The sequence below is a fragment of the Scyliorhinus torazame genome, chromosome 7 (assembly GCF_047496885.1).
Source record: "Scyliorhinus torazame isolate Kashiwa2021f chromosome 7, sScyTor2.1, whole genome shotgun sequence".
Taxonomy (NCBI): Eukaryota; Metazoa; Chordata; class Chondrichthyes; order Carcharhiniformes; family Scyliorhinidae; genus Scyliorhinus; species Scyliorhinus torazame.
In genome coordinates, this window is record NC_092713.1 from 76,402,681 (window position 1) to 76,418,554 (window position 15,874).

Here is a 15,874-nt window from a genome sequence, read left to right on the forward strand (position 1 = left end):
CCTACCACCAGCTCCCCATCCGTAAATCCGACCGCCCATACACTGCCTTCGAGGCAGACGGTCTTCTCTACCATTTTCTTAGGGTTCCCTTTGGCGTCACTAATGGGGCCTCGGTCTTCCAAAGGAAGATGGACTCAATGGTCGACCGGTACGGTTTGTGGACCACGTTCCCGTACCTAGACAATGTCACCATCTGCGGCCATGATCAGCAGGACCACAATGCCAACCTCGCTAAATTTCTCCGCACCGCCACTCTCCTCAATCTTACTTATAACAAAGAGAAGTGTGTGTTTAGCACGACCTGCTTAGCCATCCTCGGCTATGTGGTCCAGAATGGAGTTCTGGGGCCCGATCCCGACCGCATGCGCCCCCTCATGGAGCTTCCCCTCCCCCACTGCCCCAAGGCCCTCAAACGCTGCCTGGGGTTCTTTTCGTACTACGTATATTCTCAGTGTGGTCGATGAGTATTCCAAGTTCCCCTTTGCCATCCCATGCCCGGATATGACGTCCGCCACTGTCATCAAGTCCCTCAACACAATCTTCGTTCTGTTTCCCCGCCTACATCCACAGTGACAGGGGATCCTCATTCATGAGTGATGAGCTGCATCAGTTCCTGCTCAGCAGGGGTATCGCCTCCAGCAGAACGACAAGCTACAACCCCTGGGGAAATGGGCAGGTAGAAAGGGAGAACGGGACAGTTTGGAGGGCCGTCCGGCTGGCCCTACGGTCTAGGAACCTTCCAACCTCTCGCTGGCAGGAGGTCCTCCCTGATGCACTGCACTCCATCCGGTCACTACTGTGCACCGCTGTGAATAACACACCCCATGAACGTCTTTTTACCTTCCCCAGGAAGTCCACATCCGGGGTGTCGCTCCCGACTTGGCTCGCAGCTCCAGGACCGGTCCTGCTCCACAGGCACGTCCGACTCCACAAGGCGGACCCGTTGGTGGATAGGGTACTCTTGCTCCACGCCAACCCACAGTATGCCTACGTTGCGTACCCCGACGGTCGCCAAGATACTTTCTCCCTCAGGGACCTGGCACCGTCAGGTTCCAACCGAACACACTCCCCGGCGCCATCCTCCCCTTCCTCGGCGCTTCTATCATTGTCCCCACCAGGCCCATCCCGCCTTCCCCTGCCCACGCAAGAGGCTGACAAAGATTTTGGCATGCTCCCGGAGTCATCTAACAGCAGGCCAGCACTGCTGTCGCCGCCACTGTTACGCCGCTCCCAGCGGAACGTCAAGGCTCCAGACAGATTGAACCTTTAACTGGACCTTCAAAATGGACAATTTTTTCTCTCTCTCTCTTCATGTTGTTTCTACGACACTGTGAATAAGTTCAACACATTATATAGTTCCACACCACCCCCGCCGGACTCATTTTTAACAGGGGGTGAATGTGGTGAACCACTGAATACCTGTATTAGGGGATGTAAGGTCAGACCTGTACTACAGGTTCGCCGGTAGACCCTGCCAGCTGGCTCCGCCCAGTAGGAGGAGTATACATATGCGTGTCCTCCATTCAGCTGCCATTTCGCCAGCTGCAGCAAGAGGCCACGCATCTGACTGCAATAAAGCCACAGTTGTACCCAACCTTAGTCTTTGTGCAATTGATTGTGCATCAAGTTAGTTCAATGAAGGACAAAACAAACTTCTGTAAAATAAAGTAAATTAGCGCGGGCAAGAAAAATGTAATGTATATTCACTGTTTATAACTGTTTATAAATACGAGAAAAGCCAATAAAAAGAGTTTTGAAAAAAAAGAAAAAAAAAGAAAATCTACACAGAAGACAAATCGTAAGATGGAGTGTCTCAAGAAGCCTGACTACTTCAGGACAAACAGTAAACTATCTCAAAACTGGGCATTCTTTAAACAGCAGTTTGATATTTTCCTATCTGCCTCCGTGCTAGAAAATTCTTCCGATCATAGAAAAAGTAGCACTTCTTCTAAATTTGGCTGGGATGCAAGCATTAGAGCTATATAATTCCTTTGAATTTACTGCTGATGAAGATAAAACAAATTATAACATCGTGCTACAGACGTTCGATGCACACTGCAAGAAGCAGGTGAATGAGACCTATGAGCACTATATGTTCAGAAAAAGGCTGCAGTTAAGAAGGGAGTCGGTAGATTCTTTCATAATAGTTTTAAAGTTAAGAGCGCAGTCCTGTAACGTTTCCTCAGCTTCTGATTCAATGCTGCGTGATCGAGTTGTATTTGGGATAAATGACAAACGTTTGCGTGACAATATGCTTAGACAACCGATTTTAACGCTAGAAAACACGACTAATAGGTGCAAAGCCAGTCAACAGGCATCCTCTGAATATGCGGAGTTTGTGGCAAACGAAAAGAGCACGAAATCGGGAAACGTGGCTGACGCCATTAATACTGTGTTGCAGCAACGAAAACTGCGTACAACGGCTGTTGGCCATTTTGAGAGTGATGTCACGAGCGTGATGACGTGTACATCAAGTGGAAAGAGGAGCTGTGGCTGGTGTTGGAGGATGGGATGTGGAGCGAGGCCCTGCGGAGGGTGAACTCCACGCCTTTGTATGCGAGGCTTGGCTTTATACAACTAGAGTAGTGTATAGGGCTCATCTGACTAGGTCCAGGATGAGTCGTTTTTTTGCAGACGTGGAGGACAAGTGCAAGAGATATGGAGGGTGTCCGGCCAACCTTATGCACATGTTCTGGTCGTATTCTAAGCTCATGGGGTTCTGGGTCTCCTTCTTTAGCAACATGTCAGAGATTCTGAAAATGGAACTGGAGCCCTGTCCCTTAGTGACCATATTTGGGGCGTCAGACTTGCCGGAGCTGCAGGTAGGTGCAGCAGCCGATGTCCTGGCCTTCGCCTTGTTGATTGCTCTGAGGCGAGTGCTGATGGGGTCACTGAAAGTCATCTTATCGACCTAGTATCTCAGTGTCGCTGAGGGATCTGATGGAGTTCCTATACTTCGGGAAAGTCAAATACACCGTTAGGGGAACATTTGAGGGTTTTTACTGGAGATGACAGCTGTTTATTCTGTATTTCAAAGAGCTGGTCACCGTTAGATGCTAAGGGGGGTGGGGGGGGGGGGGGGGGTGGGGGGGGGGTGGGGGGGTGGGCAGGGTGTAAGGGGGGGGGGTCTCAGGTTTTTTTCAGTTGAGGGGGTGGTTTGTGGCTCGGGTGTTGTTTAGATGGGATGTGTTGTTTTGGTGTTCTGTATCAAATGGAAAACATTTGAATAAAAATATTTTTAAAATCTCAGAGAATATTAAGGCAGAGATGAGAAGGAAGTTCTTCTCACAGAGGGTAGTGAATCTGTGGAATTCTTTTCCACAGAGAGCTGAAGAGCCTGGGCCGTTTATGTTCAAGGCTGAGATAGTCAGATTTTTAAGCTGTAAGGGACTCAAGGGTTATGGGATAAGGCGGGAAAATGGAGTTGTGAATTATGTCAGTCATGATCTCATTGAATTTAACCATTTTCTTTTTCCATTTCTATTTATTCTTTCAGACACTTTTGAGTGAGTCTGTCCACGTTTTCTGTGAGTGTATGCACGTGTGTGGTGAGTGTGTTCCCTCCTGTGCAATAAATCACTAACTCCTCTTCTGTCCCCAGAGATGGTGCCTGAACTCCAGACTGTTTGCAGCACTTCCTCTTTTCTTCCAGATTTGCTACAATGTTTTGGATTTTTGATTAAATACAGTAAAATTGCAAAACAGTGAAAGGCAAATTTGAGTTTGGAAAGCACTGTACCGATAGGAGTAATGCAGGAAACTTCACTGCTGGTACTCCATCTGGAACTTTGAGATTAATGTTGTTCCGGTGTTTGTGATATAAAATGTAGAAATCTAACGTGGGTACCGGTGCTGCTCCAGGGACACTCGAGTAGTGAAATGACACACAGCAACACATCTGCTACTTACTGATATCTTAGTGAACACGTATAGGATCAGAGATAATATGGACATATAGATTCGAATTCTCTGTCCTCCAAATCTCTTCTTCAAATACTCAGGCATAGTGACCACGCCAGCAGCAATGTACACGGGAACAAAAATCCAGCCAAGAGCCACCAGAACCCAAGTAGCCTAAAACAAGGAGAAAGAATAGCACTCAGAATGCTACTTGTGTGCAGAGTAACGTTACATAGATTACATAGATTACATAGAACATACAGTGCAGAAGGAGGCCATTCGGCCCATCGAGTCTGCACCGACCCACATTAATCCCTCACTTCCACCCAATAACCCCTCCCAACCCTTATGGACACTACGGGTAATTTAGCATGGCCAATCCACCTAACCTGCACGTCTTTGGACTGTGGGAGGAAACCGGAGCACCCGGAGGAAACCCACGCGGACACGGGGAGAACGTGCAAACTCCGCACAGACAGGGACCCAGCGGGGAATCGAACCTGGGACCCTGGCGCTGTGAAGCCACAGTGCTAATCACTTGTGCTACCGTGCTGCGTTATTTTGATAAAATGCATTAACCCCTTACTAATGATTATTAACAATACGCATTCATTCCATGAGGAACACAAAGACGTACTGTATCAATTTTATGGTTTACATTAAACCATGTTGCTGTCCATTTCAACTCAGTTTCACCTTTTGTCTATATGAGACGTGGAGATAATTCAAACAACCGTGACAAAATTGAAATATTTTTATTTGTCTCACTTTAGCCCTGGGGCTATCCCGTTAAATTAATTTGCGATTCATAATTTTTAAAAAACTATTTGCAGACAGAAACTTGGCCCAAGCTTGTTCCCTAAGTATCAAGTTTGGTTCAGTTGTCAGTAAAGCTGAGGGATCAGTCAAAGCGGTGAAAGGGTGCTTTTCTGAATGGAGATCTGTAGCTCGTGGTGTTCTGCAGGGACACTCTGTAGTTTGCAGTATATATAAATGATCTGGAGGAAAATGTGGGTGGTCTGATTAGTAAAATTGCAGATGACACAAAGATTGGCGGAGTTGCTGATAGTGCCGAGGATTGTCAGAGGATCCAACAGGATATAGATAGATTGGAGACTTGGGCACAGAAATGGCAGATGGAGTTTAATCCGAACAAATGCGAGATGATGCATTTTAGAGGATCAAATCTAGTATTGAATTATACTGTAAATGGCAGAACCCTTAACAACACTATGATACAGAGGTATCTGGGCGTGCAGGTCCACAGTTCCCTAAAAGTGGTAACACAGGTGGCGAAGGTGATTAAGAACACATATGGCATACTTGCCTTCATCAGCCAGGTCATTGAGTACAGGAGTTGGGAAATCATGTTGCAGCTATATAAAACCTTGGTTTGGCCGCATTTGGAATATTGCATGCAGTTCTGGTCATTGCATTATCAGAAGGATGTGGAAGCTTTGGAGAGAGTGCAAAGAAGGTTCACCAGGATATTGCCTGGTCTCGAGGGTGTTGGCTATGAGGAGAGATTGAATAAACTCGGATTGTTTTCACTGGAAAGATGGAGGCTGAGAGGAGACCTGATAGAGGTCTACAAAATTATGATAGGGTGGATAGTCAGAGGCTTTTCCCAAGGATGGAAGTGTCAATTACAAGAGACACAGGTTCAAGGTGAGAGGGGGAAAATTTAAGGGAGATGTGCAGGCTACGTTTTTCACTCAGAGTGTGGTGGGAGCCTGGAATGCGCTGCCAGAGGATGTGGTGGAAACAGGCACATTAGCAACATTTAAGAGGCATCTGGATGGATACGTGAATAGGGAGGAAATCGAGTTCGGGCAAGAGTTTTTTTTTAGTCAGGGCATCATGATCGGCACAGGTTTGGAGGGCCGAAGGGCCTGTTCCTGTGCTGTACTTTTCTTTGTTCTTTGTTCATTATAAAGCAAAACCAAACATTACTGAGGTTGAAAATTTGAAACAAACGAGTGAATGTTGAAAACACCGAGCAGGGGCAGGCAACATTTGTGGAGAGAATAAACAAGTTGATATTTCAAAAGCATCAAAGAGGATTACTCCATCAATTCTCTGCAGAAGCCTTGGAGTACAAGATCTGTCCCATGCCTATTGAAGATGTGTTTGAATCTGGTGTAGAAAACACACATGGTCACAGTGACAGAATCAAATGACACTATTTTGTAAATAGTTGTAATAAACCCAGTGGAGTGAATCCCTGGAATATGCAAACCCAAGGAATGTTTAGGCCGTGATTCAGTGATCCCATTGTGCCTGGCACGGAGCCGGGTGCGCTGGGTGAATTGCCGCACATTGGGCTCCACATTAGGCCGATCACCTGACTCGCTCCGTCCGGTAACTCAGTACCTCCAACATAGTTACTTCAGAATCCAATACACATCATGAAATTAAGACAAGAAAAAAGCATTAAAATCTGTAAGGTGAGTTTATTTTGTGGCGTCTAACATTTAGAAACAGTATTTGACTGCAGCTCAATAAAGGGCACGATTTAACTGCCTTGTCGCACCCGTTTTGGTGTCGGGACGAGGTTGGTGAGCCTCGCAAGATTTGCGATGCTTGAAATCCTTCGCCAGATTTAACGGAGTCTCGAGAGACATCACAATCTGGATCTTCCCTGACTGGGCATGATCCAGATCAGCATATTTAAATGAGCCATTAGGCCTGCGCCTGGGAGACCTCGCCAGGGCACTGTTTAGTACTGGTTTCCACAAACCTGAACCAGCTGTAACAATACCTGGGGTCACGCTGACACTACCTCAGGCACTTTGGCATTGCCAGCGTAGCAGTTCCACCCGCTCACCCTGGCAGTGCCAGCCTGGCAGTGCCCGGGTTCTGGGGTAGCACCGCCAGGCTGGCAGAGGCACTACTAGAGCGCAGGGTTGGCACTGCCAGGTATCAAGCCTTAGCAGGTGGTGGGGGAGGGGGGGCGGTTGAGAGGTTTGTTCCCAGGGCCTCCCTGAGGGTGGGAGGGTCAAAAGCGAGGGGGGGGCGTTTCAAATGGTGGGGGGGGGATTGATTGCCAGAAAGGCAAATTTGCACCTCGATCTGTGAGGCACCATGGCTGCTGAGGGAGAGAGAGGAGATAGGAAATGTTCCCAAAGGCACAGCCCGTGGGCTGCCGGTCCTGTTGCTGGCCGGGCTGGCTTGGAGGAGGGAGCATTGCCAGGGCTGGGGAGAGTAGCGGTGTTTAGCAGGGGATGGGCCATGAAGTTGGGATGCTCCCCCCCACGGGACCTGTGGTGAATGTATTTCACCTAATGCATGAGCTGTCTGTACTGTCTGTATAATGATGTGACCCATGACCTGGAAGTGAAGATATGGGCTACTTCCAGGTACTGTACTAGAACCCCGGTGGGCTCCGCCTCTGACTCCGCCCTCACCGGGGCCGTATATAGTCCGACCACCTGTGGGTGGCACTCATTTGTACAGCCGACTCTGGCAGGCGAGTTCATAGATATTAAAGCCTAATGTTCACTCGTTCTCACGGTCTCACAGTGAATTGACGGTATAACAGGACCAGATTGCACAGGCATGGACCGCCATTGCCACGGCCTGCAAGGCACCCATCTTGCTGCGCACCCCACTGACCGCAAACCGTGGCCTGTGGTTGTGCAGAGCAACACCTGCTGAATCGGCCGGGGCCAGCCCGGGGACACCGTGTAGCCTGTTGGTTGGGCACGGGGGTGTGCACCATGCTAACATGTCTGCCTTTCACCCCCTGCAGAAAATGGATTTCGGAATCCAACCAGGAATGTTTGCACCTGCCTTGCCGTCTCAGCCCAGGGAGATGCACTGAGGCTGTACAAGCAGGAGCTGTTCGGAGAGGGCCCTGCATCAGCGGAGCCAGTCGCTGAGGATGGAGAGCCAGCCACCCAACAGGCCGAGGAGGAAGTGGGAATGAGGCGCGGCACTAAGCCTTGTGTTGTACCAGAACTGCCTGTCCTTCAAGGGGCCCTCCAGTATAACGCTAGGAGAGTCTCCCACATCGTGGTGGGCTGCTGCGCCATCCACAAGATAGCTCCGCAGAGGGTCGATGTGCTGGAGGAGGGGTTGCACGCCAGTCCTCGTCCGTGAGGAGGATGTGGAGGAGGGCAAGAATTGGCAGGAAATGGGGCCGGGGCATCGACAGGAGATCGCACAACGTGTGTGCCATGCCTCCAGGTTCACCGACTAGGGGGCCTGGCCAACAGCAACATTAACATCCTGTCCCAGCCCCACACCCCCCACCCTGGCCGACCATCCCCTCCCATGTCCACCCTCCCTGCACCACCCACCCTCCCCCATGTCTGCAACCCCTCCATAATTTCTACCTGCCTCACTATGGGGTGCAGGCCCAGGGTTGGCAGTATCAGCAGGTCTGGTCCATGGGATAGAGGATGATGATGACCCGCTCTGTAATGAGCTCTGGTGCTCCGCATTGTCCGACAACATCTGCCTCCTTCCCTCGGTAGCACTTTCCACCATCTGCCTGGTTGATCCCTGCATGAGAGCTGGTAATTCCATCACACGGTCCCATCGAGCCCCTGAGGTGGTGGAGGTAGGGACATGGGGCTGGTATCTCCGCCCCGCCGCACCACCTTTCTGCCTCGGCCCACCGGCGGGATTCTCCATTAAGCCAGCGGACCAATGGGGTTTCCCATTGTGGGGCAGCCCCATGCCATCGGGAAACCCCCGGGTGCCGGCAAAATGTAAATCTAGCCGGCGGAGAATCCTGCCCAGGGTCCGGGGTGGAAGTGGGGTAGAGAGGGAGGGAGCGAGGCTGTATACCGGGCGATGTGCAGTGGCTGACCTGGTCTGTGTCCACCTCCAACAATCGCAGCCCCCAATGCCCTCTGCAGCCAGCCCAGCCCAGCCCATCTCTCACACCCTTCTGACAGAGCACCGAGGCAGATTGGAACGTTTGTGAACAGATGTTTATTGTGAACAGGTGAACATGTATCCACACATTTGTGCCCTAGCCCCTCAGGCTATCCTGTGTGCTACATCCGTGCCAACTTAACTGGTGTCTAACTTTCTTGCCTTACGGGCCGTAACGCTCCATCTGGATGGTTTTCCGGGTGGTAAATCAGGGATGGAGGCAGCTTGCTGTGATTCCTGCCCTGTGACTTGAGTCCATTTGGCGGCTGTTCTCTGGAGCGACCGGGCCTGGATGGGCCCGGCAGTCTTTCGGGTGTCCCAGTTGGTGTGGCGCCACCCTGTTCTGCCCGCTGGCCATCGAATGCACCAGGGACAGGAGTGGGGGGGGGGTCTCAATACTCGCAGCCATGGAGCACAGGGCAGTTCCACATCCCTCTGTAACTGGCTCAGGTCAGTGAGTGCCTAGGCAATGCTGTCGACGCCTGCAGCCATGGCCTGTTGTGACTAGGCCAAGGTCTGGAGTGTTGCTGCAATGTCCAGGTGGCCCCGGTACATAAACTGTCCGTGACAGGGCCACCGTCATGTGCCTCGGCCACCGCCCACACAGAGTGTCCCAGGCCTTGGACATCTTGACTCCGGCTGATACGTCCATCCCCAAGGCCTCCACCGCAGGTGCCACCCATTCAGTGTTGGCCTGGGTAGCAGGCATGATCAGCAGCACCTCCTGCCCCTACAGGCATTGGACTCCTCCAGCCGCACCTGCAGACACTGGATGTTTGCTGAAACCCCTTCATGTACTCCCTGCCCCCCCTCCCAGTCTGCTCTCTCTACCTGTGGTTGTGCGCTGACATCCCCTGGGGGAGGTGGGCTGGGTTGGGGAATGCACAGTGTGAGGCAGTCGGACTTGGGCAGCACAGGGGACGGACAGCTAGTGGTCTGCGTGTGCAGGGCTCCCGGTCATGGCGGGCGGTATGAGTGCTGGAATGTGGTGCAGGGTGGGGTACGAGCAGATTGCCGGCGGATGAGGTTCGGTCGCCCTCTGAGCTGGGGGGGATACGGGTGTGTGGGATGGGTGTTGGTGCCAGGGGCACAGTACTGGTTACTCACCCTGGCTGCCCTGAGGAGGGTGTGCAGCCTTTTACAGCACTGCTGGCCAGTCTGGGAAACAGGGTGCTCTGCCTTTCTTCCATGGCATCGAGCAGGTCTCGAGCTCTGCATCGGCAAAACGAGGTTGCCACGCTTTGGGTTGCCATCTTCTTGGCTGAAATTAGTGTGTGGGGCAAGTGGAGTGCTTATATGCGGCTGCACCTTGTCAGCCTCTCGAGTGCCAATCCTGATCCCTGCGAATTAACGGATCCTGAATTGCTCTGGGACCAGCGCCGCTTTTGGGGTCGTAGAACACCCACCGATTCAATCCTGGCAGCAGCACTTAGTCTCTGAAACGGGGAATCCGGCCCAGATTTTCTCTGGTAAAATTACGCCACAGACTGAACCATGCAGTACATTAAGGATTTCTGTTTCAACATGGGGAGGCTTTTAAACAATAATCAAAACTGTGAGTGGAAGAACAGGGGCCATACTATAGCCTGACTAGATTTTTTTTTTTAAAAAAGCAGTTTATCAGGGTAAGATATAGCATTTAATAAGTTAGAAATTGCAATAGCTGAACTTACATTCCATTCAAAACCTCCAACAGCGATGCCTCCTGCAGCTCCTGTTCCTGCCAGACCGATAAACAGGCCACTGCCCACATTACTGGACATTAGTGATGCTCCAATCTGTTAATATATTGAGAATAAAACATGTTATGCTGGTTTCAATGTTAAGCTCTTTTTATAATGTACATTTCGCTGAGACTTCCAACATCTGTGAAATGCATCAGTGGTAATTCTGTTATTAAGTTACAACTTTAAGCATGTCTATTCATATCTGATCTTCAATAATAACTTTCAGATTTTTTTTCTCGAATGTGAAACCAAAGAAATGGATTCAAGTACAACATTTGTGCTCACAGGTTTCAGCATTACTTGTCGCCAGATGCCTCAATAGTGTGGTCGAAGAAATAATCCCTTTATGAGAAGCCAGCTAGTCATTCCAAGGGAAAAAGTGGAAAAGAGAAAGCTGATTTAGTGAAGGACTTTGGGATTAAAGAGTGAATATCGCTCGATCAGAGGTGAATAATTCCTCTTTTCCATCTTGCTTTGATTATCATTTTAAAAAATCTTGCATATCTGTTTTCTAAACATTCTAGAGCGTTCTAAACTCTTGCATATTGAATTTGCTCCCAAATCCTGGGCTGAGCCATGTTTTTTGTAATCCCATGATGTTGTAATTTCCTTACATTGCATACTGTTCTACATCCAGCCTTTTATTCTAAGTAATGTTCAGATCAAAGGAAATCAATTCGGTTGACTACCGTTATCTTCAGGTTTTGAGTCTCGAGGCTGAATTGTTAACTTGGGATCAGGAAATGCAAGTCAGGGCTTGACAACCCAAACACCCCACCTCCTTCAATTGCTGCTGTATTTCTGTCTCTGCGATGTGGGTGGGCAAGGTTTGGGCCTGTTGCCTAGGATAATCCTATTATAACCTCTTCAAAAAATCAAACCAAGCTTGCAGTCTCCCGAACAATGGTGAAAAACAACCACATGCTGATATTTTGCAAACATTTACAACTCAGCCACGCATTCCTAATCAACTCTACTGGAAAAACAAACCATTACAACTCCAGTCAATGGAGCCTTTTGAAACTGAAAGAGGATTATTTATTTTCTATTTCAAACCAGATGGCCTGTCAATCAAAGAGGAAGAGCAGGTAGTTGTGTGTTTTCTCTAAGCTTAAGCAGCAGCCCATTTTTTAGGTTAAAGGATTTTGGAAATTTAAATCACTGCTCGGATCAAAACAGGATGGTTTCCAAGCCCTGTCTTCTGTAGTTTTGAATCTGCAATAGCGTGTTTTCAAATAGGAAAAGTACTCTAATGCATTTCAACATGTGCACAGTCCTGGCTAATGTAATGGTCAACATACCTTTTCAGAACAGAACCATATGATCAATCAATGCAGTAAAAGCACATTTTGCTTTTAATACAGCATCTCACTAAGACCTCTGAAATTAGCAAAACATTTTACACTTATCTGCCAGAATGTTCCCAACTCCTCAGCAGACTTCCCCAAGTTTGTGAACTCTTTTAACTGGTGTCCCAAATCCTGCCTGACCTGATGAAAATACTGTGGGATGTTAAATAGGCTTGTCAATGACAACCCCAATATCAGGAAGGTCGTGAACCAAACCTATCCTAAACTTTTTCCCACCTCTGAGAAGTTTGTGTGGGCTCTTTTTGAAGTGGAAATCCAAATTTATGATCCTGCGACCTGAATTCTGCCCCGATTCCTGAATTTATTGGGATACAAAAATCCGGCCCTTTATATCTGTTTGCTTTATCTTGATTAATTGACAGTTTGTTTCATTTTTTCCTTCAGATTATCTACTTTCCAAGTTCCACTTATCTGCAGTGAATGTTTACTTAATTTCTCACTTAATAGCCTCAGTTGATGGCTTCCCACCACAGACGTAATCAGGGTGGAGATGGGAAAGTGGCGAGGTATCTACCAGTCATTCTTCTGCCTGATTAAATGCTCCCCCTGCCACAAAACCTTCCACAGGAGGAGGGCACAGAATACCATCACAAGTCTTGTTCACTCAACATCATTGTGCATGGTGAACTGCATTGACTCCTGATCAAGGGATCAATTTTAAAATTCTCATACTTGTTTACAATCTGTCCAGGGTCTCGCTCCCCTCCTTACCTCTATAATTCCCTTCAGCGTTGTGTCCCTCTGAGATATCTGCGCTCCTCTAATTCGGACATCATGAACATCCCCAATTTTAGTTGCTCCGCTATTGGCAGCTGTGCCTTCAGCTGCGTTGGCCTTAATCTCTGGAATTGCCTCCCTAAACATCCCTACGCCTGCGGCATTTGTTTTTCTTTTAGATGCTCCTTAATTTTCTTTGACCAAGATTTTGCTCATCTTCCCTTAAACTGCTTATGTAGAACATTGTGAGATCAGCAGGGGACTTGAAAGCGCTGTGGGGATAAAGCAATAGCAGACAGACTGCATTGCAAGAACAGAAAGAGACTCGGACGAGGTCCCTTGCTGAGGAAGAAAGCTGACAAAGTCGTAGTACAATGAAGTAGGAGGTAGCTGAGATACTGGATAGGATCAAAGTTAAGAAAGAGGAGGCAGTATAAAGATTGGCCACATTTAAAGTTGATAAGTCACCAGGACCAGCTGATGTGCATCCAAGGATACTGAGGGACATAAAGTTGGACATTGAGGTAGCACCGGCCATAATCTTCCAAACCTCCTTAGATGCAGGGGTGGTGCCATAAGATTGGAGAATTGGAAATGTGACACTGTATATTGCAAGGTATAAACCAATTCGGCGAATTAAACAATTCAAGTTTTTCAGCCCCAAAATATTTTTGCGTATATTCTGTATATATGTCGAGCCCTGTTTTTAGCCACATTCTGTACTCACATTAACAGTCCACCAGGGAATGGCTGTTGGCCAAGTTTATGTTTAGGCTCACAGTGTGGCTCACTTATGCTTATTAGACGCTATGTATATTCAAATGCAGAGCCCTATCCTCTGCAAGCAAAGAACATGTCCAGGCTTCTTTTAGATATTAGATATTACATTTCAAAGAGTATAAAAACTCTAGTTCTATTACTTAGTGGAAAAGTTAAAACCTTCAGTTCTGACTGTGGGAGATAAGCTGCCAATTTGTGAAAATACACCACAAGGACACAATTTGTTAGTTGGGACCAGTTTCCAGGCAGGAACTCTGCAGGTGTTAAACCACAAGGGGCTCGATTCTGCGCTCCTGCGACTAAGTGCCCACGCCGTCGTGAACGCCATCGAGGTTCACAACGGCGCAAAACGGCCCCGATCTCGACCAATTCAGGGCCCGAAAATGGGCTAGGATTGGGGCCGCGAGAAACTCGGGGGGGGGGGGCGTGTCACTAAAGCAGCGTCATCAGTGCACGCTGGGCATTGCGCCGCATAAAAGCGGCGCCGCGTCATCCGCCACCGAACTGACATCACCCGCGCATGCGTGGGCTGGCCGGCGCCAACCCGTGCATGTGTGGTTGCCGTCCTCCCCGAGGCTGCCCCGCAAGAAGATGTTGGGTGGATCTTGCGGGGCACAGAGGAAAGGAGGTCCTCATTCAGAGAAACCGGCGCGGGAGCGAGAATCGCGCCCAAGGTCTGTATAACAATTTGGTTTGGAGAATCGCCTGGCATGCCATTTTTCCCCACGACGCCAGTCCGACGCCCCCGATCCTAGCCCATTTACGGGCCCTGAATTGGTCGAGATCGGGGCCGTTTCGTTCCGTCGTGAACGTCGATGGCGTTCACGACGGCGTGGGCACTTAGTCACGGGAGCGGAGAATCGCGCCCAAGGTCTGTATAACAATACAGGACCACCTACCATTTGTTCTGGCTCCAAGGTGTCTGCTGACAACTGCAGGGAAGGTTGATGGATAGCATCCATACCTCGAAGTGCCATAAAACAGCAGGGAGGAAGGGGATTGATAGCTACACCCTAGTTATTGGACCACCGATATCACTAATTGCAAGACAGCATATGTGCCTTTGTAGTGATTGGATAGTTTAATTAAGCATGCAGACCTTTAATGTGATTGGTTAATTATTTTTATATACTATGAATGATGTCGATAGTCATGATTGGACATAGATTACTAATAACACCGTTGGGCAGGGACTCACTTTAGGTACCTGGGGGTGCAGGTTGCCCGGGAGTGGGGGGGGGGGGTGCTCCGCAGGTACAACATTTCGAGTTTGGTGGGGAGAGTGAAACCTGATCTGGCAAGGTGGGATGGTCTCCCTCTGTCACTGGCGGATCGGATACAGGCGGTTAAAATGAATGTGTTGCCACGATTTCTGTTTATTTTTCAATGCTTGCCGCTTTTCATGCCAAAGGCTTTTTTCAGAGAGATTGAGGGAAGGATTACTTCGTTCATATGGGGAGGGAAGGTGGCCAGAGTTAGAAAGGTGCTGCTACAGAGAGGAAGGCAGGCAGAGGGTTTGGGTCTTCCGATCCTGATGTATTATTACTGGGCGGCGAATGTGGAGTAGGTGCGGAGCTGGGTCAGAAGTGTTGACTCCCAATGGGTCAGAATGGAGGAGAGTTTGTGCAGGGGGTGGGGATTGAAAGCACTAGCAACAGCGCCGCTCCGATGGCCCCGGGGAAATTCTCAGGGAGTCCGGTAATAATAGCTTAATTGAGAATTTGGAGGCCGTTTCGCCAACACTTCGGGTTGGGGCAGGGTCAAGGGAAATGCTGATTCGGGGGAACCACAGGTTTGAGCCAGGGAAGTGGGATGGAAATTTTCGGAAATGGGAGGAGAAGGGGATTAAGACACTAAAAGATTTGTTTCTTAGGGGTCGGTTTGCAGGATTGAAGGAGCTGGAAGCGAAGTATGGGCTGGAGCAGGGGAAATGTTCACATACATGCAGGTTCGGGATTTCGCCAGAAAGGAAATATAGAGCTTCCCGGTGGAGCCGGCCTCCACATTGCTGGAGGAGGTGCTGAGAACAGGGGGACAGGAGAAGAGGGTAGTGTCGGTGGTTTACGGAGCTAATTTAGAAGAGGAGAAGGCACCACTGGAAGGGATCAAAGCAAAGTGGGAGGAAGAGTTGGGAGAGGATATGGAGGAGGGCTTCTGGTGTGAGGTGCTCCGGAGAGTGAATGCATCCACCTCGTGTGCGAGGTTGGGGCTGATACAGCTGAAGGTGGTATACAGAGCACACCTCACAAGGGCGAGGATGAGCTGATTCTTTGAAGGAATAGAAGATTTGTGTGAATGTTGCGGGGGGAGGGCGCTAATCACGTTCATATGTTTTGGTCCTGTCCAAAGCCAGAGGATTACTGGAAGTAGGTTTTTAGGGTAATTTCTAAAGTGGTGCGCGTGAAACTGGACCCGGGCCCTCGGGAGGCTATGTTCGGGGTATTGGACCAGCCAGGGTTGGAAACGGGTGCAGAGGCAGATGTTGTAGCCTCTGCC

The 15,874-nt window shown here is 49.2% G+C and overlaps 1 protein-coding gene across 1 annotated transcript in view; it reads right to left on the bottom strand.

Annotated features, from left to right (window-relative positions):
• slc5a9 (solute carrier family 5 member 9) overlaps window positions 1–15,874 on the bottom strand; it is a 117,931-nt gene that overhangs the window by 84,923 nt on the left and 17,134 nt on the right. The window contains exons 3-4 of the mRNA XM_072510933.1: window positions 10,458–10,562; window positions 3,910–4,074 (exon numbers count right to left, since the gene is read on the bottom strand). Coding sequence (XP_072367034.1) covers window positions 3,910–4,074; window positions 10,458–10,562 — 270 coding nt within the window. The remainder of the gene's footprint in view (window positions 1–3,909; window positions 4,075–10,457; window positions 10,563–15,874) is intronic.